Source organism: Pseudorca crassidens, chromosome 19 (assembly GCF_039906515.1).
Source record: "Pseudorca crassidens isolate mPseCra1 chromosome 19, mPseCra1.hap1, whole genome shotgun sequence".
Taxonomy (NCBI): Eukaryota; Metazoa; Chordata; class Mammalia; order Artiodactyla; family Delphinidae; genus Pseudorca; species Pseudorca crassidens.
This window is the reverse complement of record NC_090314.1, coordinates 16,500,978-16,519,219: the sequence shown is the minus strand read 5'-3', so window position 1 is coordinate 16,519,219 and position 18,242 is coordinate 16,500,978. Positions and strand designations below refer to the sequence as shown.

Sequence of the window (18,242 nt, the reverse complement as noted above, 5' to 3'; positions counted from 1 at the left end):
AATCTTGTCCATCCTGTTATTTTGCCCAGCTGTTGAGTTTTTATTTCAACAATCCAACTTTAATCTTCAGGGTATCTAGTTGATTCTTTTCTCATGGGCATATTAAGTCTCTCAGGGAGTATAAACTATATGCGTTTTAAAGTTCTGAGTCGCCTGTTCCATCTCTCTGTCCTCTGATGTCAGGTCTTCAGTTTGCTGAGCACGATGACTCTCTTTCTTGGTGTTTGTACTCTGCCAATATTTGGTGATTTCTAGCTGATCGCTCAGTCTTGGCTGTGAGATTCTCTGTCATTCTGATCAGAGATGCTCTTTTACTGTCACCTGCTCGTGAGGGGGAGGCGGGATGTGCCGCTCGGCTACGTGTGCCACAGACTGTGCTTCTCAGGTGAGGTGGAGCTGGAGCTGGGGGAACTGCCAGGTGGGATATGCTGGTGGCTTATCTTCTGGGCCCGAGGGCTCCCTGATCTGCCTGGATGTTGTCAGCCCTCTGGTCCCTGCTGGGCTTCTCAGACCCACACCCGTTCCTGCTGAACGCTCAAGGCAGGGGTGAGACCTGGGCACTGGCTTCATGGCTCCTCTTGCAGGACCCCAGCGTATCCCTCCAGCGGTTCCCTGGGCCCCCCTCCTGCTCTGGTATCCACTCCCCTCGTGTCCTTCATCTTTGAGAAGCCATTTTAGGCAGGGGATTCCTTCTTCAATCCTCTCCTACCAGAGTTTCTAGTCTACCACTCCTTTTCTTGCCCAGTTCTGGATTCTTACTAAAATCTTTTCATTGGGCTTCCCTGGTGGCGCAGTGGTTGAGAGTCCGCCTGCCGATGCAGGGGACACGGGTTCGTGCCCCGGTCCGGGAGGATCCCACATGCCGCGGAGTGGCTGGTCCCGTGAGCCATGGCCGCTGAGCCTGCGCGTCCGGAGCCTGTGCTCCGCAACGGGAGAGGCCACAACAGTGAGAGGTCCGCGTACCGCAAAAAAAAAAAAAATCTTTTCATTATTTCTCAGTTTCTGGGACAGGAAGGGGAGGGGTTGCCCTGCGTGCTCAGGGTGCCATCTTAGAGGTGAAATGCCAAGGAACTGTTAAGGAATGTTGGAACAGAGCTTGGCGGAATACTCGGGAAATCACCACCCTTTCCCTTATCCTTCCTAAACCCTTCACACTCAGAGCTGGCTGATCGCCATGTCACACTGGGGATGTGAGGCAGCCAGGAGAGCAGACAAACGGGGCTTTGTGAGCTGCAGGAAAGAAGGAAGCTTGGATGGAGAAGGCAGACTCACTCTCAGTGGATGCGGGGGAGAGAGGAGAGGCAGCATCACCTCCCCTTACCCTCCTGATAATCCAGAGTTGATCTTTTTTTCCCCGTTCACTTGTTCTTCTCTTCACTCACTAATAGATACTTACCACACACTTTTGTATCCCAGGCCCTGTGCTGGGGGACTGAGGGCACAAAGATAAGAAACACATACTCTCTGCCCTCAAAGCGCTCACCGTTTTTGTGAGAGACACTAATAGAAAATTTCAGTATAGGATGGATATAGTATATGTACAGGCACAGCAGGGAATTGATAGACTGACCCTTCAGGGGTCAAGGATAGGGGTCACAGAAAAATTCAATTTTAACGTGACCTTAAAAGAATGGGTAGGATCTTACCACCAAGACAAGAAGAGAGAGGGGGGAAAAATAGGAGAGAGAGAGAGAACATCAAGGTACTTGGGGAGACAGTGGAGGGTGAAAGTCTGTCTAGGTAGGCAGGGTCAGATTTTACATGCCTCGCTAAAGAATCCGTTCTTCATCTTGTGGACAATAAAAGATGTTAAGCGGGGAGAGGCATGGTCTCATTTGTATTTTGTAAAACTCTTGTGGGTTATAGGTACAAGAGACTGGAGGTTGGGGCTATGTTCTGGATTAGAAAAGATGAAGACCATACCATGACAGTGACCATGAGGTCAAGGAGTTGTGGGGAAGAGTTGGTTACCCATTGGTTCCATGAGATGGGCATTGCTGAATGGCAGGAATGTGGCAGAACTGAATTTTAGTTATAAAAAAGCACCATAGGGACAAACAAGAGAATGCACTCTTTTAGGATTCCTTGCCTTTTAACATTTTTTTCAAAGAAGTGGTTTTATAAATTTGAAGGAACTTTGTGATCACTGCTGTAATAACACTCCCCTTAGAAATGGAAAAAGATAACATTCTATCAGTATAGTTTGGTGCTCCAGCCATTCATTATCATGTAGGGTTGCTGCAAACACAGGAGGATTTACTTTTCTTTTAGTTCATTTCACAACTTCTATTTGCAAAAAAAAAAAAAAAAAAAAAGTGTTGATTAACAGAGAATATATACTATTTAGTAACACGAAAAATAACGGAAGGGAAGGAGTTTCCAGTGTCTGACTACAGTTCTTTTTCAAGAGGTACTAAAAGTTTGAGGAAAGTCCAGACTTCTTATTTTTAGCATCATTTCTGGTGAATATTCCTCCCTTATGTTTACATAGTGACAATAGAACCATCTGGAAATGATAGAAATAGCTTGTTTGTTTGGGGGGAGGGGAAAAGGCAGGAGAGTTACATCCTGCGCGCTGCTTCAGGTTCTCTAACTTAATAGCTTGCTGTCTGTAAACTGTGGAAGTCATACAAAGGGTTGTGTTCTGAAATCTTTGCCTGTACATTTGACATATGAAGTTCATAGGCTTTGATTCGAATATAGCTGTTTCTTCCAACTACCCTTCTGGAAAATGCCTAAACGTTAATGTAGCGTTGAAGGAAAGATTTTTTTTCTTTAATGTCATCTTTACATTTCAGATCCTCTGGCTTAAGAATATCCATGAAAGCAAATGTGTCTAGTAATCAGTCAGTATTTCCTGAGGAAGAATGGAAGATTCTTGCATTCTCTTGAAACCCATGAAACCGTTGAACTGAAACATATTTTTCAGGGCTATTTCTAACCTCTTATACATGACAGGTACTTGGCAGGTTGAGGGGATCACATGGCTTAGTGATCAAAGAAACTGAAGTGGAGAATGAAAAGGGCTGGCTAATCAAGTGTACTTCAATAAAATTTGAAAAAAAAAGAAAGAAAAGGCCTGGTTAGCTGTGTGACTATGACAGAAAGAACTTAAGTTTCAAAAGAAAGTATAAGGGTTGTACTTGATGATCTCAAAGCATGCCACTGAGTCACTCTAAGATTCTGGGTTGAGATTTCTGTCTGTTTGGAGATGGAGCGTCTGACTAATCTGACTGACTAACCATTGTGTCTGGCACTCCGTATGTTGAGAGGTCAGTTTATTGCGACTCATTGAGGGTATTTTCTTTAGGACTGTCATTCACAAGGTATTGGAAGCATCAGGGTTATTTTATCCATAAATGTCTAAGTGGTTTTCATAGTTTGCTGTCCCTCTGCTGCCACCTCTTATGAAGCACATTTAGGGAATGGCGCCCTTGAACAACCCGTGGTCACAGGGCGTGGAGGATGCTAGGAGGCAGTTGGTTCACCTTCATTTCCGGGCAGCACAGGGAATCTTTCATCTCCTAAGAGTGGTCAACGCTGAGTTGTCACCACCCAACCAGGCCGAACTTATTTAGATGCCAGGAGGAATTGTTATTTCCTTTCTTCTCTAGTAGTGGTAGATTGATTTTTATAACGATGACTAGGAAGTCTTGGTAGCTGAACTCACATATATGCTCCGCTAACAGAGTCTGTTGCTGCATCTCTTCCCAGTAGGAACTTACTTTTCATCTTTGGAAGAGGAAGGAGTATAAAGGAGTGAGACCGAAGCTGTGTTCTTTTAAGTATGTTGACGTCTTTCTAGGATCCCGCTCAGGCAACTGATTGTAAAGACTGCTCTTCACATCTTACCCTGAAAGTACACGGATCAGGGTTTGGCTTTATAGGTACCATTGTTATCGTCAGTAAGGGAAATGGTTTCTCTTTCATCTGAGTCACTGGTAGATACTTCAGGAACTATGCTTGGAAACATATTATTATAATTATTATTATTATTATTCTGCTCCAACATTAATTAAACATCCGACTTCCAGTCACCTGTAAAGATGGATGCCATTGCCAGCTAGTGCTGTAAGACGGGTGTGGTAGAATAGTCAGGATCGGAGCGGATACTGAAAGGCATCTAGTCCAGGCCTCCATCCCCACCCTCTGATTTCACAGCCATTCTTAGTCGTGGCCCACATAGGGGAAATGGCTTAATTAGGATTACACGTAGCTCACCAGTGGCACAGCTAAGTCTAGACTTTCTCAAGAGGTGACCTTGGGAATGGACTGAAGAAGAAGACAAGGGGGTCTGCAAATCACAGCCTGGTACTTCTGTATTTATCATAGGCTTTGGTTGTCTTTTCAGGCACCCAATCTCTTTTTTTTTTTTAATGGATTTTATTGAAGTATAGTTGATTTACAATGTTGTGTTAATTTTTGCTGTACAGCAAAGTGATTCAGTTACACATGTATATACATTCTTTTTCATATTCTTTTCCATTATGGTTTATCACAGGATATTGAATATAGTTCTGTGTGCTATACAGTAGGACCTTGTTGTTTATCCAGTCTATATACTGGGTTGGCCAAAAAGTTCATAAGATCTTACGGAAAAATGTGGACGAACTTACCCAATATAATAGTTTGCATCTGCTAATCCCAAACTCCCAATCCATCCTTCCCCCACCCTTCCTCCCCCTTGGCAACCATAAGTCTGTGTTCTATGTCTGTGAGTCTGTTTTTGTTTCATAGATAAGTTCATTTGTGTCATTTTAGATTCCACATATACGTGTTAGCATATGGTTTTTGTCTTTCTCCTTCTCACTTACTTCACTTAGTGTGATCATCTCTAGGTCCATCCATGTTACCTCAGGCACCCCAGTTTCAAATCTGGTTAAGAATATGGAGTTAGGGGATGGTGGGCTGGGTAGGGTGACAGAGGCAGAGCCGGGACCATCTTTACCACTGAAGTGCTCAGGGGCCCTGAGAATAAGACTGTGACTGTCCCTGGCGGGGCTGGAGCTCCCCCTCCAGGAATGATCCTGTGGCTTAGGAGGGAACCTGTGCTCTCTGTGCGCTGCCAAGGGGAGAGGAGGAACAGAGGGGCCTGAGGCTCTGGAAGCTCCGTCTTGTGACCTGGCACCAGGGCAGTCTGTCTGCCTGGCCCGTTATGTGGAGTCATAAGACCTTGGAGGCAACGGTTTAACAAAAGCGTGTTCTCTTCTGTCCTGTCAGAGCTCACACTCAAGGAATGTTTCCTGTGGTCCACTGGGCAACTGTAGGTGGATGGCCCTGATTCTGCCTTGGGGGCTCCTCCGGTGATAGCCTTAACTCTGTCGTTTCTAACCCCCTCGGAAGGTGACTAAAGAGGCTGCAAACCCACCTATGAGAGTGGTTTTAAAAGTTTTGCAGATGGTGGAAAAACCCTGGAAAGTATTTGGAATAAGGCGTAATTATAACTATGCCATAGAAAAACCAAACTGTTTTGGGTCCTGACTATCCCCTCATTAAAAAAAAAAAATCTGAGTACGTCGCCAGGCACTGCCTAGTAGCCAAAGAAATTGTGGTTTTGAGCTGTTCGCTATTTCTAGAAACTTCATAACGTTAATTCCAAAGTAACAGGGTGGAGAGCAAAAAAGGAAGAACGTTATTTTACGGTGCTTTTAGCAAAGATAAAATATTTGCCGCAGGCTCAGGGCCGTCCAGCTCTGAGGATGGCTGGTGGGAGGCATCCAACTCCTGGGGCTGGTGGAGGACAAGCTCCTCACAGGAGGCTGACCCGTAGCTCCTTTCCCCTCCCAGCTGCTCTCCTTCCTCCTCTTTCCTCTCAGCGGACAAGTATTTCTTGAGCTCCTCGCTTCCATACAAACCACCGTGTTCAGGACCGACTTCCCTGTTCTAACTCATGCTCAGGATAACTCAGTTTTCATCCTCACAGTCTTCTGAGAGAACTTAAATCTTCATTCAGTGGCCTTCACCCTCAATTAGCAGTTCATTTTATCATTTGGATCTTTTTTACTTCAGAAAACATGCTTTTTGTTCTCTTGTTGAAACTTGGGATCCTGCTGTTAGTTTGCGGGTTGAAAAAACAGCGACTCTGAAGCACTGTGGAGCCCTCCTCCCATCCTGTACTCCACAGAGCTGGAGAGTAGTTATACCAGTAACCCGAAGTGGATTTATATGTGATTTGGGCATTATTATATAGCACTTTCCTGCAGCATAACTACCCCCTAATGACATTTTGTAAAGATTAACATATACTACCTCACAACGGGTGAGAGGTGGCCCAGGAGAACTTTGGGATGTGGAAAACCCGTAGTGAGCATGAATCCGATGCCTGCGTCCTGGTCATAAACCTGCTGCTAACTAGTGTGTGACCTCTCTTATCTAGCCACCCCTCCCCCGTTCCTGGATGATCCCTAAAGACTTCAACAGTTCTAACCCCTACGGATCTGTGCTTAATTACTTACGGACATTTGGAAATTTATACCAGGCAATGATATGTTCTCTTTTCCCTACAGAGTGAAGGCTGCCCAGACCGAGTTAGGACAGCAAATCCTGGCCGATTTCGAAGAAGCATTTCCTTCCCAGGGTACCAAGGTATTGTTTTGCATTTTCCCTTCAGTCTTTGGATATTATCACCATTTGCGCCTGAGGCACACTCACTGTAGTTACTGTTCATTTACCATTCCAAAAGCGTTCGCCAGCAGCCATAACGTCTGTTGGCTAGAGGTTCAGGGTAATGAGACCATCCTTGATTTTAAATATCCCAAAGCAACAATTGATTCCCCATCTGTGTCCTCCCAGCATCAAAAAGTGAGGATTTGTTTCAGTTTAATTTAATGTGTGTCAAACCCAAGATGTCTGCCTGGTAAATTCCTTCTTTTTCTCATGGCTATGTTTTAAAAAAATAATAATAATAAATTTTTTTTCAAGCCACAGTGTTTTTTAGGATCGTTACATAACTTTTTGGTTTCAGTTTGGTGAAGAGACAACTGGGAGGAACGTCCCCAGGCTTATGTAACTCTTGGAGTGACACAGTTAGGAGGCTGGCTTTTAATGACCCTGTTCTTTGGGATTAATCCCTTTAGCTCTCACTGGTAGCATAGCTGTTTGTGTTGTGTCTGCAAAGCCCACGGTATTTCACTTGTGAGCTATTGGTTACACTTCTCATGTAACAAGCTTTGCCTCACTTGGCCATCACCGTGCTGGGGTAACTGCCGGGGTAACTGCCTTCAGCTCCATCCTGCAAATTATAGCAGACATAATCTTAATGCTTTGCATGTGTTGGGGAGAGAAGAACCCTCAGAAGCTTTTTTCCCCCTCTATTATTTGAGCTATTTCAGGAGAAAGAACTGTGCAGCGCAGAAGTGACCCAAAGCACACGCCGGCAAGCAGCACTTGGTGGGTGGAGATGGGGGATATATGTTCATTCACCGAGCCAAGGAACGTTTCCTGGATCTGCTCTATAATTCAATAACTGGAAATATCTTAATCGTTTTTCTTTGCGCCTCATAAAAGAAACTTAGGACGTAGGTGGGGGTAGCAGCCCCAGCTTTGTAGATTACCTTCTACAGGAAACCTGCCTCTGATTTTAATGTCATATATTCTGGCTGACTTCTAGCAATCAGGTATTTTATGTGTAAAGCACGTTCCTTTGCGGACTTCATCTTCCTTATTCATTTGCTGTAAGTGTGGAGAGTGGATATTGGAAAGCTGTCCTGTAACAAGGGGTTGTACAGTATTCACATACAAACACTAGCCTCTTCTTAGTCCAGGGCCTGCTATACTATACTCCGCTGTTCACCCTGGTTTTAAGAAGTTTCAGAAAAATGTGGATGAAACCCAGCTTTATCATTTAGAAAAAAATAATGTTGACCTACATTATATCTTTTTCTCAGACTCCACGAGGCAGATGAGGTGAAAAATGGTTTTCTTTAACAACTTGCTTCCCTTTTCTCTGTCTGGGCGACTTTTTTTTAAGAGTTTTCTTTTTTCCTTCTGAATGACTATTGACTTCTCTTAAAGGCCTTGTGTTACTATTACTATTTCACAAATGGAAATAAAGATTTTTTTTTTTTAATTACCCAAAGGTTACCTGTTAGGTCCTTTTTAAATGAAAAAATCTGAACCCATGAGCCCATAGGTTTTGGCTTTCGTGACTCCTCTGTCAGATCAAACATTTTTATCTAGAAGCCAGAGTTGAGCAGTCAGGGTGCTCAGTGAATGACAGAACAGCCACTCAGCACGGAGCAAGTCAGAATTTTAACAATTTAGCTCTCGGGCAGCTTAGGTAACACTTAGGAAACTCTTGAACTTCAGCTGAGGTGGATAAATTGGACAGAATTGACAAAAAAAGAAGTCATAAAGATTTGGAAGACCCTTAATCATCACCTAGTTAAAGTCCATTATTTTTTTCACTTATATTTCAGATGAGTGTCAATAGTTGTGCCAAAGCCATGTGGCTATTTAGCCAAGCCAAGAGCAGATGCCAGGTGTTCTTTTCGCTATAGCCCACTCAGCCAGCCATGTTCATTCAGTGAGTTACTGTAAAGAAAGGGTCAGCGAGGCTGAGTTGCCTTCAGCAGTACAAAGGCCTTCCCACCATGATGTATCAATACAGCCCCTTGATAGTTACTTCTACTGTTTTTTTTCAGGTCAGGGGGCCAGTATCATCATGTTTTACCTTTGGCTACCTGTCTGCATGGTTGACTATCAGTGGGACAAGGCTGGTGGTTTAGAACCGGGATTTAGGTTTTAAATGCCAGCACACTGTTTGGCACAAATATAGCACCTTAGGAACAGGAATCCAAGGTTAGAATCAGGGGAAATTGGCATGTGTGGAGTGAGACTGGTATCATTCTGATTCCTAAGGCTCTTCAGCAAGGCGACTTCAGTTCAGATCGCAGAAGTTTCTACCATCATTGCTGGCCCTGTTTCTAAAATGTCTCATTGCTGATTCATGGAGTAGCTTTTATACTGGCTACTGCAGACTAGCTTAATGATTCTTTCATCAAGGAACAAGTAACTAAAATATCCATCCACAGCACAAGAATGAGTGTCAGGGGAGTGGAAATAATAATAACATCATGAGTAGAACAAGAAGCCGCAGCTGTCAGAGGCCATAAGATTTAAAGGTCATTTCTGGCTTTTGAACTGGTGTGTGTTGTTTGTTTTTCCAGAGGCCAGGAGGACCCAGCAATGTCCTACGAGATGCTTGTCTGGTTGCTAATATTTTGGACCCCAGAATCAAGCAGGAAATCATCAAAAAGTTTATTAAACAGCATCTGTCAGAGTATCTAGTACTTTTTCAAGAAAACCAAGATGTAAGTATTGACCAAAGGAGATCAGATGTTACATTTGAATTTATTAGTTTATTTTAAAATTTATTTTATTTTTGGCTGCATTGGGTCTTTGTTGTTGCACGTGGGCTTTCTCTAGTTGCGGCTATCGGGGGCTACTCTTCGTTGCGGTGCGCAGGCTTCTCACTGCGGTGGCTTCTCTTGTTGCGGAGCACAGGCTCTAGGCGCTCGGGCTTCAGTAGTTGTGGCTTGCAGGCTCAGTAGTTATGGCACGCAGGCTCTAAAGTGCAGGCTTAGTAGTTGTGGCGCACGGGCTTAGTTGCTCCGCGGCATGTGGGATCTTCCCGGACCAGGGATCGAACCCGTGTCCCCTGCATTGGCAGGCAGATTCTCAACCACTGCACCACCAGGGAAGCCCTATTACGTTTGAATTTTATTGAAAATTGATTGCTCTCAAGTCTGTGATTTATATTTTATTAGTGTTACTGTCTTAAAATGTTGATTTTTGGACCATGAATCCTAGGCGCTGACTGTACAGTTCAGCAATTCTTAACCATTTTGGGGTCACTGACCCTTTGGAGAAATTAATGAGAGCTACAGATCTTCTCCCCAAAAATGCACCTATGCATAAAACTTTGCATACAGCTTCAGGAAGTTTGTAGAACCCTGAAGCCCAGTCATAGACCCCGGGTTAAGAACCTCTGGATCAAGTACAAAAAAGTAGCCTAGACTCTGAAACTGTGAGAAATTGGTTTTGTTTCTGTGGGCTCTTCTACGTTTCGCTGTCTCCTTGAGCTGCCAGTACTACTTCTAAGCAGCGGGGTGGATTTTGTCCCCTGCCTCCCCAAGGTTGCCTGGCTGGACAGAATTGACCGGCGCTATGCCTGGATCAAGCGCCAGCTTGTGGACTACGAGGAGAAATACGGCAGGATGTTCCCGCGAGAGTGGTACATGGCGGAGAGGATTGCGGTAGAATTTTGCCACGTCACAAGGTAGATGCCAACTCCCTACTGGTTTTGGTGTTGATTGGAATCAGTTGAAACCAGTTGATTGAAACCAGTCCCCCAGTCTCTACAGGCTCCGTGTTGTCTTGTGGATTTGGTGCTACTCCCACCTTTTTTGGTTTGTTTGTTTGAAAGTCATCATTTTAATGAGAATGTCTTCACCTGTGCTGGACTCCCCTCAGAGAACTCCTTTCCTTTTGAAAGTCAGATTTTATATACCCCAAACCAAGTCCCAAACTCCAGCTGTAGCTATATCCCACCTTCTCCAACTTTAGAGTTCCAGCCCTAGAGGAGAGAGCATTATGTGAAGGCAAGGTAAACACTTGATAAGGAGACATGGAAAAGGTTACATGAGAAGCCCTGGGCCAGTAGATTGTAGCCAGAGCACTTGTATTTGTGTTTGTTTTGCCTTAAGAGTAAAATATACCCAACACAGCAGCTATGTCTGCTCTTATCTTTGCTCTAGGACTTTCCTATAGCCTCGCCCTTGCCTTGAACAGCCTGCCTTCTTAATCAACTAAAAGTTCATCAACCAGATTTCCCTGTAGTGGTTCAGTGCCCCACATTTTCCCACGTGTCTGTATCACCTATATCAATGTGCAGTGAGAATACATCCATCATTGTTCTGCTTTTCTTTTTTTTTTAATAAATTTATTTATCTATTTATTTATGGCTGCGTTGGGTCTTCGTTGCTACATGCGGGCTTTCTTTGGTTGGGTCGAGCGGGGACTACTGTTCATTGCGGTGCATAGGCTTCTCATTGCGGTGTCTTCTCTTGTTGTGGAGCACGGGCTCTAGGCACATGGGCTTCAGTAGTTGTGGCATGCAGGCTCTAGAGCTCAGGCTCAGTAGTTGTGGTGCGTGGGCTTAGTTGCTCTGCAGCATGTGGGATCTTCCCGGACCAGGGCTCAAACCCTGTGTCCCCTGCATCGACAGGTGGATTCTTAACCACTGTGCCACCAGGGAAGCCCTGTTCTGCTTTTCTACTTGCTGGGTAGGTGGTTCCAGAGGGACAGGGGCAATATCTACTTCAGTGACATAGTAGGCACTCAGGAAATAGTTGTTGAGAACATTTCCCACCCCTAATACAGTGTTTATAGTCTTTGGATAGTTAATATTATTGGCATCTGAGGGTTCTAAGCATTTTAAAGACCTTCTGTCATTCATCCTGTCTTCACTTTCAGTGAGTGTAGCCCAGGGCCAGATAGTCTCTCTTTTTTTAAAAAAAATTTATTTGTTTGTTTGTTTGTTTATATTTGGTTGCATTGGTTGTTGCCCACGGGCTTTCTCTAGTTTTGGCGAGCAAGGGCTGCTCTTTGTTGCGGTGCGTGGGCTTCTCATTGCCGTGGCTTCTCTTGTTGTGGAGCACGGGCTCTAGGCACGTGGGCTTCAGTAGTTGTGGCACATGGGCTCATTGGTTGTGGCTCTTGCGCACTAGAGCGCAGGCTCAGCAGTTGTGGCGCATGGGCTTAGTTGCTCTGTGGCATGTGGGATCTTCCCAGATCAGAGCTCGAACCCGTGTCCCCTGCATTGGCAGGTGGATTCTTAACCACTGCGTCACCAGCTAAGTCCCAGATAATCTCTTTATATCAAAGAATTAAAGCCCAAGAAGTATAGATCAACGTATCCATTGACAAAGCTAGAGTCAAAAGTTTTTATTCTTTCCTTGCAGCTTTACCACAACAGTGGTGGGAACGGGCTTTTATTGGTTATGTAGTCCCTTCTAATAGTGCACAATTACATTAACTCCAAGTTACTTAATTTATTTTTTTATTTTTTATAAATTTATTTATTTTATTTTTGGCCATGTCGGGTCTTCATTGCTGCGTGTGGGCTTTCTCTAGTTGCGGTGAGCAGGGGCTACTCTTTGTTGTGGTGCGTGGGCTTCTCATTGCGGTGGCTTCTCTTGTTGCGGAGCATGGGCTCTAGAGCGCAGGCTCGGTAGTTGTGGCGCACGGGCTTAGTTGCTCCGCAGCATGTGGGATCTTCCCGGACCAGGGCTCCAGCCCGTGTCCCCTGCATTGGCAGGCGGATTCTTAACCACTGCGCCACCAGGGAGGCCCCAAGTTAATTTATTTATTAATTTATTTTTAAAAAATATTTATTTAGGGTGCGTCAAGTCTTAGTTGCCGCATGTGGCATGCGGACTTCTTAGTTGTGACATGCATGCGGGATCTCGTTCCGTGACCAGGGATCGAACCCGGGCTCCCTGCGTTGGGGGCGCTGAGTCTTACCTACTGGACCATCAGGGAAGTCCCAACTCCAAGTTAATTTTTTAAAAAGTCCCATATCTAAGCATAACTGAACCACCTTAGAGTAATTCATGGTAGTCATCTCTCTTAAAATCATAGGTACAGTCAAGTTGTATGCTTTAAGGGCACATTGTGGGGGGGTGGGGATTCCTTAAGGGATATTGGCTATTGTTTTCTTTTTGTTTTCTTTTGTTTGTTGTTGGTTTTTTTTTTGCAGTATGCGGGCCTCTCACTGTTGCGGCCTCTCTCGTTGCGGAGCACAGGCTCCGGACACGCAGGCCAGCGGCCATGGCTCACGGGCCCAGCCGCTCCGCGGCACGTGGGATCCCCCCGGACCGGGGCACGAACCTGTGTCCCCTGCATCGGCAGGCGGACTCTCAACCACTGCGCCACCAGGGAAGCCCCTGTTTTTTTTTTTTAATAGGCTGTATTTTTTTAGAGTAGATTTAGGTTCACAGCGAAATTGAGAGGAAGATACAGAGATTTCCCATATACCCCCTGCTGCCCCATCCCTCCAGATAGCCTCCCCCATTATCAACATCCCCGACCAGAGTGTACCCTGTGTTACAATCACTGAACCTACACTGACACATCATTACCAAGCAGTCTGTAGTTTACATTAGGGTTCATTAGGTTGCTGTACATTCTTTCTGGTGGTGGTTTTCAGAAACACATTTGCCACTGGATTTAGATAACCTTTTTGTACTGATTCAAGGTTGATTGTGGTTATGACTTTCTAAGTCCTGATTAGCAAAGAAAGAGTGAATTCCTTGAGAAATTGATAAATAATTCGCTTTAGCCTCCAGTTCAGTGACTTGCAAAATTCATTTTCTGTGAAAAATGAAGTCCGCAGGAGACTGGGAGTACCCAAAAGCCAACACATCTGCTGCTATTGCGTCAGCTAATAGCAGTGTTGCTGCCAAGCTTTCATTATTCGAATTTTGGCTAAAATCCTACAGATACATAATTGTTAAATAAATTCAGAGACTCTTTATTTGGTTTTTGTCACTTATTTATGAGGAAAGATGACCCATAGCTCAGTACTTACTAAGAACTCTTGTGTTACTGCTCCCTTACCACTTAACATTCCGAGACGGGACACTTGAGTGTCACGTAAGCTTCACAGGCAGGAACGACCCAGACATGTACATGTCACTTTTCACATGGGGATTCCCATCTCTCACGTCTCTTTCCAGGGCTCCTGCTGTATGGTGGAAGAGGTGATTATTGAGCTCTCTGGAAAAGGGAGGGCTTTGTAATTCAGTACTTAATGACTTGTGAAATTATATAGAATATATGCATTTTTATAAAATACTGAGTAAATGCTTCATATATATTATTAACAAATTATTGAAAAGTTTAAAGATAAAAATTGTAGTACCCATGTAAACAAATTGATGTCCATAATCCTTGAGTTTTTTTTTTGACTAGTGGATAATTTCATCTTAAAATTGTTACTTAAGATATGTATTTCTATTCCCTGGGCATTAAACTTAGTTAGTGATAGATGTCAGGTTTTGAAATGACCACATACTTTTTTTTTTTATAATATACGCTAAAGCCACTTACTTTGTCTTATCTTGAATGATCAGTTTGTTTGACAACATTCCTATATCTTTAATTTGAAGGACAGAACTGGCCAAGATCATGCGTACCAGAGCTAAGGAAATTGAAGTGAAATTGCTTCTCTTTGCTATTCAGAGAACGACTAACTTTGAGGGGTTTCTTGCAAAACGCTTCTCCGGGTGTACCCTGACAGATGGAACTCTGGTAAGACGGTCCTAAGGGAGACTGGACCAGGAAATCAGTGGCCTGGGTGGGTGGGCTTCACTTCAGTCTTTCACACTGTGGTGGTTCCATCCATTGGCTCAAGTGCTTAATCCCCCATCCCAGGGATTTTGCTGAATTTGTGCAAATAGTCATACAGGATACTCTGTATGGATTTATTGTTTGTCTATTATGCAGTACTTCATGTTTCTAGAATGTCCTGTCATCATTTTGTCTAAGGATAGGCCCCATTTTAAAGACTAGTAATTCTGTGAGTCACAGAGGCCTCACTTATTCAGTCACAAATACCTTATTACATTATCAACTCTTGAGTTTTATTACAATTAGGATATGTTTAGAGGAAATGTACCAAGAAAGAGGTGAACTGCAGCCTTAAAAGCAGAAAACGTTGGCGATTTCTACAGTGTTCATCACTGAAGAATAGTTAAATAAAATATGGTAAATTCATGCTGTGGAATAGGTATAGCAGTTTGAAAGTGGTAGAATGGGGGATAGGTCTAGATGTGCTGTCATAGAAAGAAAACCTCTCACATATATTAGGTGCAAAATGTAAGCTGCAGCCCAGTATATATGGTATAATTCCATTTGTGTGAGAAGCATGTTTGTATATGTAAATAGGCAAGAAAAAGGTCTGGAGATGATAACAGTGGACGGATGTCTCTGGGGAAAGGAAATTGTAGTGAGACTATGTAGAGAAGCAAAGAATTTTTTTTTTTCATTTTATTCTGGTAATTCGTTTGAATTTTTCTTATAAAAATGCATTTACATACTTTTTAAACTTTGCTTTTACATAGTCTAACAACGTTATTTTTCAATTTTTTTTAAATGAGGGACATGGCCCAAACAGTGACTTCCAAACTTTCTCCCCCTGCCCTCCCCTCCCCTCCCCCCTCCCCTCCCCTCCCCCTCCCCTCCCCTCCCTCCCCTCCCCCTCCCTCCCCCTCCCCTCCCCCTCCCTCCCCCTCCCCTCCCCCTCCCCCTCCCCCTCCCCTCCCCTCCCTCCCCTCCCCCTCCCTCCCCTCCCCCTCCCCTCTCCCTCCCCTCCCCTCTCCCTCCCCTCTCCCTCCCCCTCCTCCTCCTCCTCATTTCTTTTTTTTAACATAAATTTATTTATTTATTTATTTATGGCTGTGTTGGGTCTTTGTTTCTGTGCGAGGGCTTTCTCTAGTTGGCGGCGAGCGGGGGCCACTCTTCATCGCGGTACGCGGGCCTCTCACTGTCGCGGCCTCTCTTGTTGCGGAGCACAGGTTCCAGGCGCGCAGGCTCAGTAGTTGTGGCACATGGACTTAGTTGCTCCGTGGCATATGGGATCCTCCCAGACCAGGGCTCGAACCCGTGTCCCCTGCATTGGCAGGCAGATTCTCAACCACTGCGCCACCAGGGAAGCCCTCATTCCTTTTTTAATTGAAGTATAGTTGATTTACAGTGTTGTGTTAGCTTCAGGTGTACAGCAAAGTGATTCATTTATACATATATGTATTCTTTTTCAGAGTCTTTTCCATTATAGCTTATTACAAGATATTGCATATAGTTTTCTGTGCTATACAGTAGGTCCTTGTTGTTTATTTTATATATAGTAGTGTGTATCTGTTAATCCCGTATTCCTAATTTATCCCTCTCCCTCTCTTTCGCCTTTAGTAACCATAAGTTTATTTTCAATGTCTGTGAGTCTAAACTCTTTCTTCTAACAAACTGTAATGTGGGATCCACACAGAATAAGAGCTCACAGTTTGGGAACCTCCACTGTGTATCGCACACTGTGCCAGGTGCGTTTGCCTGCAGTCCATCACTTTGCTTCATCAACTGTAGGAAATACGCATTTGAAACTTACCCGGCACATATAGAAAACTCTGAGCTATTGTGCTTGAAGCAGGGGCAAGGCGGATATTGGGCCTAGAGCGCCTTTCTGTTGCTCACCTGTCACCTCTACTTTCTCTCTTCTACTTTCCCCCACCCTGCCAGTCATAAAATCCTGGGACCTCACTGGAATCCCCTCTTTGCCTCCCCCCAAGACCTGCCCCAGAGTAGGCACATAAGGAGCTGGTCCCTCAGGGCAGTGGGCTGAAGCGTGGTGATGGCAGCGCTTAGTTTTAAGGCAAGACCATAAAACCCTGTCCACTCAGGGCCACGCGTGACCTCATTAAAATAAAATGCGGGGAACCACAAAGCACTCCTTCCATACTTAACAAATAAAACTATATCCATATACAGATATATGGACGCTCCTCTGCTTGTTAACTCATGTTCAAAATGGATTTCTTCTTATTAACAAGGAAAAGAAAAATAGTACATGAGACAAATGAAAGTGCCCTTAAAGAAAATGCAAATCCCAAAGGCAGCAGGTCCCACAGATGCTGTGGAAAGAAGCTTGTGTCTCTCCTGAGAAGTATTGGGTTGACTGCAGCACCCACCTGATGTCCTCACGCTGGGGCTCCTCTCCTCCCTGCCCGAGCTGTGCTTTTGGCCTGGCTTCCAGCAGAGGCTCGTGTGGCTCTGGTTCAGCCCTCCAGGGATCTGCCTGGGGACCAGGCGGTTTGAGCGTTGAGCACAGACCCCAGCTGGGTGTGCCACCTGTGTCACATGGCTCCCCGCCGGGCAGGGTGGGTAGTGCACGGGGTTGGGCTCCGGGAGCCAGTAGTCCGGCTCGCTGTTCAGGAAATGTGTCCCGTGAAGAGTGCTTGAATCACAGCACTCCTAAACACCTGTTTTGAGCCATTCCTCCCTTCCTTTGGCTGGGCCCTTCTTCCTAGTGATTTTGGTTTTACATTTCGGGAGCTCTAATGTCACAGGGGAAAGAATGGCCGGCCCTGTGGTACCTGATGACCAGGAGACCTTGTAAACTCGGGGCTGTCCTGGGACACGTCAGGTCTCAGCTGTGCTAGGAAATGCCCCAAAGGTCAAAAGAGCTAGAGTAATGTGGGCTGGGAAGACCCCCTCTACACCAGGTGAGGCTACTGTGCAGGGTAACCACGTAGAGACCATGAAAAACAGGCAGGAGCTGAATGTAAGTTTGCAAAGACAGCGCTTTTTCTGTGGAAAACTGGTATAGGAATGTCAAAGCAGCAGTTGGTCAGCTGTTAACCAACTTCTGTCTGAGGGAGGAGACGGCTGGAGGCACCTGTTCTTTGGGGCAGCCCAGCCCCTCCACTCTCACCCGCTGCCAGGGCCACGCTCCTGGGCTGCAGCCTTCCATCTCCTGGGGGTGCTGCGCTCTGCGGTGCCGCTCATGGTCACTAGGAGCCCCTGAACCTTTCCCACCAATCCCTTCCTTTCTGGACTTCTGGTTTTGAAATTTTCTGGCATAATTGATTTACAGAGATGTCCTCCAGTTGCTCAGCTGTTGCTTGCCTCTCCTATAAAGTTTGCAGCGAGTTTCAGGTTACAGATCCTTGGCCAGGAAATCCTGCTGAGCCAGGAGCTTTTCATTCATCCCTCCAGTTGGTCAGCTGTCTTCTGCACAGACTTCTCCAAGTCACTCAACGTCTTTAAGTCAGCTCTTCCCTCAGACTTGTCACAGTTATCGTGACCCGGTGATCATTCTGCATTTTCCAAGTCCTGACCATGGCTGCTCCATAGCCTGTGAGGATTTTCCCTTAAAGATTAGTTTCTAGAAAGGCAACAGAACTCCTCTGGCCTCTTCCACAAGGCAGGCCAGGTCTTAGAGAATTGGTTCACTGCAGCCCTGCTGTGGGGAGATGTGAACGCCGTGCTTCTCACTGTCGGTGATGTTCACTCTGACCCTGGTCCTGCCAGCACCTTGCTGTGGGCAGTTGGGGCCACACCTTCATCAGTAGCCTGTAAGCCTCAGCATCAGGGACCCCGATGGATTTAGTCATGACCACTGACCATGCTCCCAACAGACAGTGTTGGGAAGAGGCTGGCCTGGCCTGGGCCAGGAGGGCCACCTGGCC

The 18,242-nt window shown here is 45.2% G+C and overlaps 1 protein-coding gene across 2 annotated transcripts in view; it reads left to right on the top strand.

Annotated features, from left to right (window-relative positions):
- The window catches only part of VPS53 (VPS53 subunit of GARP complex), a 125,575-nt gene that overhangs the window by 41,665 nt on the left and 65,668 nt on the right, over positions 1-18,242 (top strand). The window contains exons 1-5 of one of the 2 annotated variants that reach the window (XM_067714649.1): positions 6,194-6,354; positions 6,507-6,585; positions 9,168-9,311; positions 10,137-10,279; positions 14,172-14,313. In XM_067714649.1, the coding sequence (XP_067570750.1) occupies positions 10,218-10,279; positions 14,172-14,313 (204 nt within the window). In that variant the 5' untranslated portion in view covers positions 6,194-6,354; positions 6,507-6,585; positions 9,168-9,311; positions 10,137-10,217. Of the gene's footprint in view, positions 1-6,193; positions 6,355-6,506; positions 6,586-9,167; positions 9,312-10,136; positions 10,280-14,171; positions 14,314-18,242 lie in introns of those variants that run through there. The other variant, XM_067714648.1, reaches the window with a different exon arrangement.